The sequence below is a fragment of the Enhydra lutris genome, unplaced genomic scaffold (assembly GCF_002288905.1).
Source record: "Enhydra lutris kenyoni isolate GAN:26980312 unplaced genomic scaffold, ASM228890v2 scaffoldscaffold7, whole genome shotgun sequence".
NCBI lineage: Eukaryota > Metazoa > Chordata > Mammalia > Carnivora > Mustelidae > Enhydra > Enhydra lutris.
Genome location: NW_019154091.1, coordinates 29,388,457 through 29,401,236, shown reverse-complemented (window position 1 = coordinate 29,401,236; position 12,780 = coordinate 29,388,457). Strand labels below are relative to the sequence as shown.

Here is a 12,780-nt window from a genome sequence, read left to right as displayed (position 1 = left end):
CAAATATGTGCCCAGAGCAGAGACACGAGGTTCTGCCCTGTACTCTGCAAGGGGCAACTTGTTCAGTGAGGGCCACTCACTCACCTGAGCCACTTCCTTTCTCCTCTGAGTCTTGCTCTTAATGGTACAGGTTGTCATACTGTCTTTCTTTTTTTTTTTCCCTGTCATTCTTTCTGTCTTTCTTTTTCCTCTGAAAATTGTTTATAAAATAAATATTCCAAATATAAATATATACAGGTCCATAATCCCTTTGCCAAAAACGTCAGGGTCACAGATGTTGCCAAATGCAGGATTTTGGAAGATTTAAAAACTAAACCCCATATACTACATAAAACTCCCAGTGGAAACTGGGCTAGTGCCCTGCAATCAAGGACTCCAATATTTCTACGGCAAAGTGAGTGAAGAGTAACAGGAAATGTAAGAAAGACAGACTTGCATCTATTCCGTTCAGATCATGCCACCAAATTTGTTTCAGAGAACCTTTCCCTTTGCAGAGCTCTTAGGATGTCAGACTTGCAGATCAGGGGCTGTAGATATGTGTATACCCTAGCAACAGGTCTTGGGGGAAGCAGTTTTGGGAATAGGAACCTGTTAGCACCTCATCATTTTGTAGTAAGGTCTATGTTCTGTCTGAGCCCTGCCTTTTAAATACAAGCATGTGGACACGGTAGATGGTTAAAAATCTGAAGTGTATACTTCTAAAAAGACCAGTAAAGGATCCATCATATTGGGCATATGGAAGAGTTTGTCTGGATACTAAGGTAGTATTTGGCAGAATTAAATAAATGTGTGAATAAGCAGTAAGATCATTTAATTTGCAGGATTTTATTATATTTTTCTCATTTGTTTTACTCTTAGTTTGAAAAGAAAATCATCCCCTGGTTCACATGTGAGTGTGGTTGGACATATGTTCTCAGGAAGCCTGCCACATACCAGTAGAACCATGTTCATTATCATACATGAAATAAGACAAGAGGATCAAAATGAACTAAAGAATTGATAATATCATATAGCACTGTCCTTTCTTTTAGCATGTTGTGAACATGTGGATATATTTAAAGGTCTCCTTTACGTTGGATAATATCAAAGACAGATCCAATTGATTTTATGTAACAGGCTATTTCAAAGTACTGAACTAGTTGAACTAATGCTTTCTTGCAAAATAAATAATTCGGAAAGAAAATAGATCTTTATTCTTAAATCCTCCTCCCTTCTCAATTAATTAGATTTTGTTGCTGAAAGGAAGTTAAGAAATTCAGCATAAGCCTGATTATATCATGAATGTAAAATGAGCAGGGCAAATAATGCGCTCTATACTCTTTCAAACAAGTTAAATAAGTCCATAATAGCCCACCAGTTGTGTAAACACTATTTCACTATACTTGTAAAAGAAATATTGACTTACCTGTTAACTAAAATCATCCTGGCATGCTTCAGCTAAGCTTATTAGTAATTCTTGTGGTGTACATGAATGTTTTTAGTTGTGGACTTTTATCAAAGATTAAAGAATTAGGAAATCATCCATTTAGCAAACCCAGAAAGCAGACATGTACCAGATTGCGCTTTACCAGAATCGATTTTAGGAACTTGGAATCAAAGACTCTGAGAAGCAATAAGTGACTTAAATTCTGGCATGAGAGCTTCCATTACATACCAGCTCGTTAACACTGACATACTTCCAAAGTCATAAATAAGAACATTTCACCCCGACAAAATACTGAATGAATCTGCTTTAGACTATCTATTACAAGTAAAGGTACTGTTGTTTGCTTTGACATCTCACTAGTATGTGTTCCTATGAGTTATCAAGAGAAAACAGAAATGTATATATTTAAGAGGAAAAACCTTGAATATATACTTGTCTACTCTTCACACAACAAGCCACCATTCTCTGTTCCAACTGGCTCCATTGCAATCCAAAAGACTATACTTTTCCTTTAAAAAAAATATGTGATGGGGTCCCTGGCTGGCTAAGTCAGCAGAGCATGCCAACTCTTGATCTCGGGGTTATAAGTTCAAGGCCTACACTGAATATAGAGATTACTTAAAAATAAAATCTTTAAAAAATAAAAATTTTTGAAAATATGTGAATTTCTTTCTCAATGAAATGACAGTAACCCCAAGATCTTATCCAGCTTAAGAGTGTGTATGTGTGTGTGTGTGTGTGTGTGTGTGTGTGTGTGTGTATGTGTTTGAGGGTGGGGAGTGGTAGTGTTTAGAATTCTCAAGAGATTTGGAAAAGAAAGTCAAATGACTCTAGTTAGAATTTTAGCTCTATCACCTTCTTGTTGGTCTCCATTAGGAAAACCATTTGCATTTCCTATCCTTAAAACTGGTGTAAGAATAATATCTGTCTCATAAAGTTGTTAAGAGGACCCGGTGAGGATATGAATGTATAAAGGCTGAGTCAATGCTGATGGTCATTATAATGCAATTTGAGAACCTGATCTTACAAATTAAACAGACAGACTACTCTTCAGTGTCCTTACTGGAAATTTTTTTTTTTTTTTTTTTTTTTTTTTTTAGTGTGCAAGGAATCTGATGTGCTGTATTCTCATCTTTACTAGCTCAGTTAAAGTAACAAACATACATGCATTCAGGCAATAAAATTATAATTAGCCAAATCATTCCTATTTTCAATGTATATGATTTTTCTATCTTGTAAGGTCTATGAGACCTTGGGGATTCATCAGGTCACTCTTAAATATCCACACTTCCTGTGCCTTCAGGTTTTTAACTGAGCATTCTTGCTTGTAAGTAATCACAAACAAATTCCCACTCACCACCTCAAACAAAACAAAATTCATTAGTTCACCAATTTGGAGGTGATGAGTAGAAAAACTCTTAGCTCCAGGTGTTTAAAAGATGACCCTAGGATTTTGCTTCTCCCTTTACTAATGCTGATAAAGTCCAGGGAGTTTTCTCTACAGCAGAATAACAGTGCGCCTGACTCTAATTTTCCTTGTCCTTACAATTCAAAAAGCCAGAGAAGATCTTCTCACTCTAGAGTCTATGATCATCTCCCAGATTCAGATTGTTTTGCTTGGGTCATATGCCTGCGCAGGGGCAGAGAGGTAGAGCCATACAATAGACAGCCCCATCAGAATCACTTAAAGGTTCCCAAGAAGTGTGGAGTGTTCCTACCAAGAGGAGAGAGGAGAAACATTGGCAGGAAAATAGACAGGTAGATAGATAGATGATAGATATAGATAGATAACAGATGCTCAGTATACCTGGCTTCATTGAGGACAGCTGTCTACCCCCATTTTATTGAATCAGAAATCCCTCTACTCTCCATGAATTTATTAACAAGCTTTAATTCCTGAAAAGAAGAGGAAAGGCACTAACATAGGATGAAAATCTACTCTGCTCTAGGCCAAGTTTGAGACATTTTCACATTTAGAACAACTTAGGTGAATAATTACCCCCCACCCCTTTTACAGTGAGAGTAACTGAGACAGGTGGGCTCATTCTGTGCCTCTGATCAAATAACCTGAAACCAGCAGAACCTACATTCAAATCTGGTTCTGCCTGATTCATTCCACAACTAGAGTGTTATGCTCTTTTCAACAACCCTGAAGTCAAGAAAGTATTGCCAAAAGTTTCTAGGCAGACGGTGGACACAACCATATTTGGATGCCTGTGTTGATAAATCGATCAGTCAGTAAATATTTGTTAGGTTTGGGGTCACTACCAGGAGCTTCAGTCCTACAGGTAGAGATAAGACAAATGGCCTAGTCCCTGCCTCCAAAGTTGTCCCAATAAGGTTGGCAAAACAAAACAAATACGCTTTCAAGTAAAACTTCACAACTAAATTTTGTAGTATTTACAACATACCTTTCGGTGAGATTCATCTTCTGGGGGAGTCTCCTTTAGACTGCAAGCTCCACACAGAGAGCTAACTTGCCCCTCGGGTCACTGCTACATCGTGATCCTCGTTCTACAAATATTGGTCGCTTGATGATGAAGGCAGACTGCGGTCACGGGAGGTTTCGTAAAAAGAATAAATCTTGAGTTGCACTTACAAAGTAAGTCATCTGGGGAAAGAAAAAAGGTGGGAAGGAAAATAGGCAATTTGTTGGCATTCTATACATGTGGAAGCAATGGCTGGGAGAAACAGTAATGCAGAAATGAACAAAGTGATGGTAGGGGATGTGGTGTGTATAGGGATAAGTGGAGAACAGTCCAGAACTGGGAACTGCCCTCATGTCCAGAAACCAGGCTTAACTCACAGTTTTCAGCAGCCACTGTCAAATTTTCTGATATCTCTGGGCCACAGCTCCTTTATTTGCAAAATGAGGAGGATGGAGTTTCTAATTCTCAGCCACTCTACCCCTCCATCTAATCCAGAGAATCACAAACTTGCAAATGATGGGATTCACCCAAGAAAAGGACATGATCAGAATACTGATTTAGGTCCAGGTACCTATATTAACCATAAAAGCTCCACAGGTGATCAGCCAGGTGCGGGGATCACTCCTTCAATGAAGGATGGCAAATATACCTAACAAAAAAGAAAAAGAACTTCCCAACTGTAAAATTCTGAAGTTTGTACAGGGAATTCGGTGGGAACGGCAAAGTGGAAGAAGACTAAAAGAGGCCTCGAGAGCCAAAAGTGTTCTCCACCTTCATAACAAGGAGGCATTGTGCCCCAGAGAGAAAATTGTGCATTTTTGTGAGTTGATGTGACAGGCTTGGGCCGTCACCTCCTTAAGACCCTCTCTCGGGGCCTGGAGACTTTGATTTGTTCCCACTGAGGGCTTCTCTCCAAGAAAGCCCCAAGTCCTTCTTTCTTCCCTAGTTTCACCATAGGGCACTTGCCGAAGCGCGCGTGAGAAGACATTCTGCCCTGGTACTCAGCAAGTTTTCCCAGAACCCGGCGCCTGCCGCCTGGGCACTGGGGGAGGGGAGCGGCGTTGGAGAGGGGGGACACTGCACTTACAGAACACTGGGGGCACTTGGCAAGAAAAGGCCCCTCCCTGAACAAAAGCAAATGGCCATCTGTCTGTCCGTCTGGCATTGTTCTTCTAAAGGTGACTTTCCAGGGGATCCTGAAACACTTCAAAAAAAAAAAAAAATAGCCATTTCGTCTTTTCACCCCAAGAGTTAGGAAGGCAGAATTGCAGTACTTGCTCACGAGACGTATTTACTTAGCCATTAACCAGGCACTTTGGTTTTAGGGCAAAAGCGAGCTAGACAGTGTGCTGTGAGGTAAGGATCAAAGAGGCCACCCATCGTTCGCCCGGGAATACCTGTTTCCTTACCCTGATAACTTTAACTATTTTTCTGGACTGAATTTTAGTCTTTTTTTTTTTTCCCCTCCAAATCACTCCATGTATTCCATCCGTTATTTGAAGTGGGCTTGGAGGAAGCGTGCTGCATCCTTCAGTCCCTGCGCAGCTGTGTGTCCCTCAGACCGGTCCCTTTCGGCTCTCGGATCTGGGTCGCCACCACGCAAAGGGGAAGGGGGGGTGCCCCAGCCCTCACACAGTGCTGAGCGCCGGAATCCGTCCGGCGGCCACCAAGCCCGAGCGCCGAGAACTTGCCTGCACCTCTTGCCGCCAGCCGCCTCCCAGCCGGCGCTCGGGAAAGGAGGGAGGGGGCGGGAGGAGGGAAAGCGCGGCGGGGCGGGGGGGTGTGCCTGGGAAGCCGGGCTGCGCTGACGTCACTGGGCGCGCAATTCGGGCTGGAGCGCTTTAAAAAACAAGCGTGCGAGCGGAGATGCTGCTCCACACCGAGCAGGCGGCCTGCAGCAGCAACGCTCTCTGCCCCTGCGGCGGCTGCAGCCAGGGCCGCTGCGGAGGCCCGCGTGGCGGCAGCGGGCACGGCCGGGACCCGCGGCGCTTCTCCTCGGCGCCCCCGCCGTGGGGCAGGAGCCCAGTGCCCAGCGCTGCAGGCGCGCGCTAAGCGGCAGAGGCCCGCGGCAACCCGGACGCTGCCCTCCGACCGCGGCTCGCTCCCGGCCCCCTGCCCGGGCACCATGGACACCTCCCCGGTCAGCGTGCTCCTGTCCTTGCCGGTCCTGTTGCAGCTGGCGGCCGTGGGCGGTTCGCCCAGGCCCCGCGCGCTGCTGCGGGGGTGCCCCGCGCACTGTCAGTGCGAGCCCGACGGCAGGATGCTGCTCAGGGTGGACTGCTCAGATCTGGGGCTCTCGGAGCTGCCTTCCAACCTCAGCGTCTTCACCTCCTACCTGTAAGTGCGCCCCGCTCCGCTCCGGGAAGGGGACAGATCGGGGGAGAGCAGCCTGGGGGTCTGGAAGGCACCGGGCGAGTTTGCGGAGGGCATCTTGGACAGACGTGTTTGGGCCCCCGGGGAAATGCACGTGTCTCGGGGGGAGCACGGGCGCACTTTGGGGGCCCGCAGAGAAACGGCTTCAAGTGCAAGCCCCAGAAAGCGCTCGTGCGTCGCAGCTTCCCGATGCAGCTCTAGGCAGGTCGCAGGGCTCCCGGTGTAGGCATCTGCTTGCAGTGCAGGCATATGCGCCCCTGAGCCTGGGTAAGGGCGGGCGGCCCAATTGATCCCTGCTGCAACCTCCCCTCCGCGTCCAGACGCGTTCCACGAAGACACCGGCTGTAAAAAGTTTCCCCAAAGGAGAACTCCAACTTGCTCAGCCCGGAAGGAACTTACTTTGCATCCCTAGCACGGAGGTGTGATGTAACCTTTTTCTTTTCTTTTCTTTCTCCCCCCCCCCTCCTTTTTTTTTTCTTTTAATGAAGTGATTAAAATGTGGCAACCACAAACCCTGATTAGAGCTGCCAGAACGTTATCTTTACCTTTGGCTGCCCGAGCCGCCCTTTGAAGTGCCCGCGGCCACGGTGTAATCTTTAACCATCTCCTCCTCCCGGGGAGGAAAAGGGAAGTGGGCTGAAGGCGGCGGGCGGGTAAACAGCGGCGCCGACAACCCAGAGGAGACCCGAAGCTCCGTCATCCCTCGGGGATCCTCCCCCCTTTCACCCCCACCACAGCCTCCAAAGCCCCAACCGCGAAGACCAGGCAGGGGCTCATTTCATAATTTTGTCTCAGGAAAACCGAGACCCGAAGGATAACAGGTGTTTGGGTGGATGAGGTGACCCAGGAGGAACCCAATTCTCGGGAACCAAGGCGACTACTTCCCCCAAACCCATGGAGTGTCTGCGGCTCGGTTCCTTCGGGCAGAGGGAGACTAGAGTCAGAGCCACTCTGAAAAAGGGGTCACGAGGTGGTCACAAGGTGACCCGTTAAAGTTTTAATTCGAGTCACCGCAGTGAGCCCACCCCAAGCCCACGCCATGCCAGTTTCGGCTTCTCTGATGTACCTTGGCAGGAGGGAGTTGGGATGTTTGTGTGAACTGGTTCTTTCCTCTGTTTAGTTGTTTTCTGGAGAAAAGAAACATGAAGAGGCTTGCATAAGGCCTTCCACTAGATAGTGATCCTTTTTCTGGAGACAGAATGAGAAAGAAAAAATTTATTTGCTTTAATATTTGCATTGAAAAGAGGGCACGATCCTGCTAGATTTTAGTGTTAGCAGATGGCAGTCTCCTTCTCATCTACCATAAAACTGTTTTGCATGCTTTTTTCTTTACTTGAAAAAATTATAAAATTATGTATTTCCCCACCAGGTTTTCCTCCAATTGCACTCAATGCAGGTGGTATGTTTACACTGGTGGAAATGACCATTCTCTAAGAATTCGCATTTCTTCCCCCTCAACAGCAGTCTGTTGTACTACAAAGTGAAAGGCTCATCCCCAGCCTCCGGTTTAAACGCTAAACTCACTGTTTCAAGAATCATAGGGTCTTCTGTATAGTGAATTTTTGAGAGCAGTTTGGCAACTACGCTCAAGAGCCTGGAACTATTCTTCCCCATTGCCCTGAAGAAATTGATTAGTTACAAGGGAGGTGTGCAGTCCCCCCAAACACGGATGGATTGCAATCATACACTTGTCATAAGAATACAGAAAATAAATTTATGAGTGGTGTCAGGATGCTTTTTTTTCCTCCCACTTGAAAGAGTGAACATTTGTTAGGCTTCTGTTACTAAAAGTTGGCATCAAATGCTGTTTCAGATGATTTCCGACATACCTCAAACGCATCTAACTGTGTCCTCCATGGGTGAGGAGATCTTCCTGCCACCGTTCCTTATCTGTCTATCATTATAGATAACTCCTTGGAGTTAAGATAGCGTTGGGAAGTTAATTGTCATCTCTTTCTCCGTGCGGTTTGATGACAGCCTGTACTCCGGCCTAATGGGAAATTTTCTCAGTGCGCTATAAAATATTAATTTCAAAGTGTCTGAAAAGTGTCCCAGTGAATGTTAAAAACTTGTTTCTCGCTGCTAAACATGTCAGGCACCATCAGTGCTAAATGTAGAAATCAGTCCTGAGGTAAATAACCAAACCCATGTTCCTCATAAGGTGTGGTTTCAGAATTTAGTCTCCTTATAGAATACAAAATGTCAGGAGCCACCGGATGCCCTTTCTTGGAGGGGGATGGGGCGGTGGGTGAGGGGCTTAGAGAGTTTTGGGTTTTGTTTTCACAACCACAGGAACTCTGTGTAGACATTAAGGGCAGATGGTGCCCTCTTTTGGTTACACCTAGAATTATCTGACCATTTCTGCCTTCACTTGTACGCTCCTAACCTGAAAGAGAAATTTTTATTTACTCATAATCAAAGAAATAAGCATGTATTGGTTTCCTTAGTTTAAGAAATAACTTCCCTTTGCTCTTGAAAGAGACCATGAAGTTATAGCCGGGTACCGCTGGGGCCCCACCATAATTAAGCTTTGGCGAGAACATCAAACCGTGCCCAGGGTTGTCGTGGGTAAGAAGCCAGACTGCTATCTTTAATTGTTTGTAGTAGGTTATCACCATTTATTTGAGTCAAAATATTATCTCTTAATCTTCCTTCCCTCCCCACAGAAGAATAAGCGTTTAATTTTCTTCAAACAGATTGATGATGGCAAGTTGCAGCTGGACACATTTGGCAAACGGATTTGCCATCATCTGATAGCTGGCTAGCCAGACTCGTAGGTAAAGAAAGTTTCCGGAGCCTCTTCATAGAAGGCAACAGCTATTTATGTGCAGTTTTGTAATCTTTGTTCCCCCAGAAAAGCTCAGTGTTAAGCCAGTCTAAACATTAATACTGATTCTCTTTTCTTACTGAACTGCATTCCCCAGTAGATCTGTATTTGGACCACTAAACATGGTGGAAACACTGGAAAATCTCAATCTTAATCTTCTCTTTCTCTCTCTCTCTCTCTCTCCCAGTCGTTTTGGGCTCTGATTTCACAAAATAATAAATAGGCTGATAAAGCTCCCTCTGCATTAAAATAAGGGAAACACTAAGGTTGAGACCTAAAAGCAGGCAATAACTGGTTACAGTGTTTAATACATTTCAGTCTACCAGGAATGATCTATCAGAAATAAGCAGATGATCTTATTATAGATAAATTATTTTAATGCATGAAACATGGACATTTTTTGCTAATTGGGTCTCAAAAATAATTCCCCCTATGCTACTTAGATGTGTCTTTCCCCCAGTTAGTGTGGCATCCAGACAGAAAACTAAATCCTTATGAACATCCTAATATAGTTTCAGTATAGAAAATATACTTTTCTTTATTGATCTAGAACAGCCACTTTATTTTTAAATGAACGCTGAGTTTTTCCCTGCTATTGCTTAAACACACGAATATTTTATCCACAAGCAAATTCATGTCACATGAACCAAAGGAACGGGGAAAATGAATTTTTTAAAAAATTTTTGTGTAGCTTGCTTACTTTTCCATATGCAACTTTATAACAAAATTTAATTTTACACATAGTTAGCAAAACTGGTATTAATAAAAACTGATCAAAACCCCCAATTATAACCAATTAAGTATGGCCCTGGTGTCATGCATATGTTTTAAGCACTTAAGATGCAGTTTCAAAATTAAAGAATATTTTTAGAATCTTCTTTGAAATGGTTTAATATATTTCTGCTTCCCTGCAAGCAAAGAAAAGTATTTTAAATCAAAGAAAATGTTTGTAGTTTAGAAATGGTTACAAAAGGCTTTAGCTGTTATAACAGTCTTAAAATTTAGGTCTATTGCAGAATTTATGCAGTTTGCTCTACAGACTGCTTTCAAAATTCGTTGAAAGTAAAAAGATGTCAATGACTTTCCTTCATTTTAATGAAGCTCTTTCTTTTTCTCCAGGATTCCCAGCGTTGTTTTAGTAGTGTTTTTGTTAATGGGGGCAATTACTGAAACTCATTGACTAAATTATTCCGAGTGATTTTTTTTTTTTTTAAAGCAGTGGTTCTGATTCAATTTTGTGATGTAGATTTAAAATAAATATTTTCCTGAATATGATCAATATGTGTATGACAGTTTGTGTGATGAGAATGAAGTTTTACATAAAAGAAATATGATCTTCAATCAGATCTTCAATCTTTTTTTTCTTCAAAGTAAAGGAGTTCTGATAGCAATCACAAACGAATTAGAGGATTGGAATTAAAAAGAAGAACCTTTGTAGTTAAATGAAATGTGTTTTGATAATGGAACCATTCCCACTTGGATGTGTTTGAAGTTCAAAAACACTAAGCTGGTCTATGATTTCTCGAAGTTAAGTTTTTTAACTGAACTATTTGATTTTTTTAATTTCCAAGGCATCTGTCAAAGGCATAGAGATAGTATCCATGTAAGCAATTAACTCCAAAAAGCTGTCATATAATAAACATTGCAGAATATTTGTAGTTTTATAACTGATACCTAATAGCTACTGACCTTAGTAGAACACTTTTTATATTTTTTCTATAAAATTCATACATTTAAGTCATTTTAGCTATAAACTGAAGTATGTTTCCAATTAATCCAAATCACATGCCATAAGATAGAAATGGAAAACAGTAGTGAGCTCTGCATTGAGCAGTTCTGTGGAGTAATTTTTTGTTTTTGTTCAGTTACTTATATAAATTTAGAATAATGCTAAATGGTATATTTCCTCGTAAACACTCCACAAGTGGATATTTCTGGCAAATTAAATTCTTCATGAGAAGGCAAATTCTTTCCTATGAGATTCAACCTCTTCACTCCTGTTGCAATGTTTTCCTTTATATAGTCTCACTTTATAGCACAAAGATGAATCAGACTTGCATCAGAACCACAACTGATATATTACATACCAAAGAAAACAAGCTGATCATCTAGTCCTGTCGCTATTTTTGATGTCTCTTAGCAGAATTTTATTTGTTAAATGTATCCATGAGTTCTAACCTCCTGCAACTTTTTTATTCCCCTATCTGTCAGCTTCAATCCACATTTTTATTTACTCGTTATAGACGCCAACTACAACACTCCGTCTCACCCAGGGAACAACCTTTTCTTTTTTTTTTTTTTTTTTAAAGATTTTATTTATTTATTTGTCGGAGAGAAAGAGAGAAAGCACAAGCAGGCAGAGTGGGAGGCAGGGAGAGAGGAGGAAGCAGGCTCCCCGCTGAGCAGAGAGCCGGATGTGGGGCTCGATCCCAGGACCCTGAGATCATGACCCAAGCCGAAGGCAGTGGCTTAACCCACTGAGCCACCCAGGCACCCCCTGGGAACAACCTTTTCTATGGGAAAAGGAGATATTTCATCGGCTGTAGGGTGGATTTTTTCATAAAATTTTTCATAATTCAAAGTTAATTTTGTTATCCGGAGGTGGGAGGCAGGCCCGTTCTTGAAATCCCTGGCATTTTCTACCTCTCCCAGTGAATTTTTTTTTTTTTTTATTACATTGATCAAGCCCAATGAAAATGCCTTCTTTGAAACCGGTAGGTAGAAGAACATTAGTCATTTGATTTCAAGCGATGAAATTGCATTGTCTAGGGGTAATAGTAAAAGACTGTTAACAGGGTGTCCGCAGTAGGAAAAGAGCTGTTTTAAAACTGCTTCACAAGCCGGACTCTTTCTTCATACCTTCATCTATTTATGACCCCTGTTCTCAGTGTTGAAGACTGGGAATGGAAAAACAGCAGTTCACACTGAGAGGACGCAGAGGCATGGACCATGTCTGTGAAAGGGTCTTCTTTTAAGGTCAAGTGGAATAACACTCCAGGATGTGATGATAAGCTCTCTTCCCTTCAGGGTTTCTCCTCCTCACTAGACTGTGAGCTCCTCCAGGGTAGGAAATTGTCCACTTTATAACCCAAGTGCCTACGCCAGTGCCTGACACTTAAGTGGTGTTCGGTAAACAGTGACGGTGTGGGAGTGAAAAGAGTTGAAATCCCAGCGGCTAAAAGAGGCCCCTCTGCTCTTAACAGAACCACACAAGGCTCTCCACAGCTCTGTATGGCCCAGCCCCACTTGAAATACAATTAAATTGTATGCAGCTTAAAGGATGCAAGGAGTGCTTTATTTTAACAAATTCACCAGAATTTACATATCTAAATTACTTTATTAGAATAACAGCTGACATTTATATTGTTCCTCCTGAGTACTAGGCATTATGCTAAGTACTTTACTCCTTCATAGGTCCCGCAAACACTCTGTGACACAGATACTATCATCATCCCTAACTTGCAGGCCTGTCTGCTTATCCAAGGATATTTCTATTCCTTGATGTGTTTGGGGACCTCTCTGAAATTATCTTCAGAGCCAGTTTACCAGAAGCACAAGAAAACCAGCCTTCTAATTTATAGCTATGCCTCCCCATGATTGTAATTGGTGCTGAAATATTTCAGCACATTTTTTTTTTCCAGCAACACAATTTAGGAAGCTCTAATACCAGAAGTATTTCTTCAGCTAATTGGGAAATGCAGTTTTAAATTTTCAGTAAAGTGAGA

At 42.6% G+C, this 12,780-nt stretch overlaps 1 protein-coding gene across 3 annotated transcripts in view; it reads left to right on the top strand.

The window, feature by feature from the left end:
• Positions 1–5,980: 5,980 nt before the first annotated feature.
• The window catches only part of LOC111142179 (leucine rich repeat containing G protein-coupled receptor 5), a 122,860-nt gene continuing 116,060 nt past the window's right edge, over positions 5,981–12,780 (top strand). For all 3 annotated transcript variants that reach the window (XM_022495189.1, XM_022495188.1, XM_022495186.1), the window contains exon 1: positions 5,981–6,192. In XM_022495189.1, the coding sequence (XP_022350897.1) occupies positions 5,981–6,192 (212 nt within the window). The remainder of the gene's footprint in view (positions 6,193–12,780) is intronic.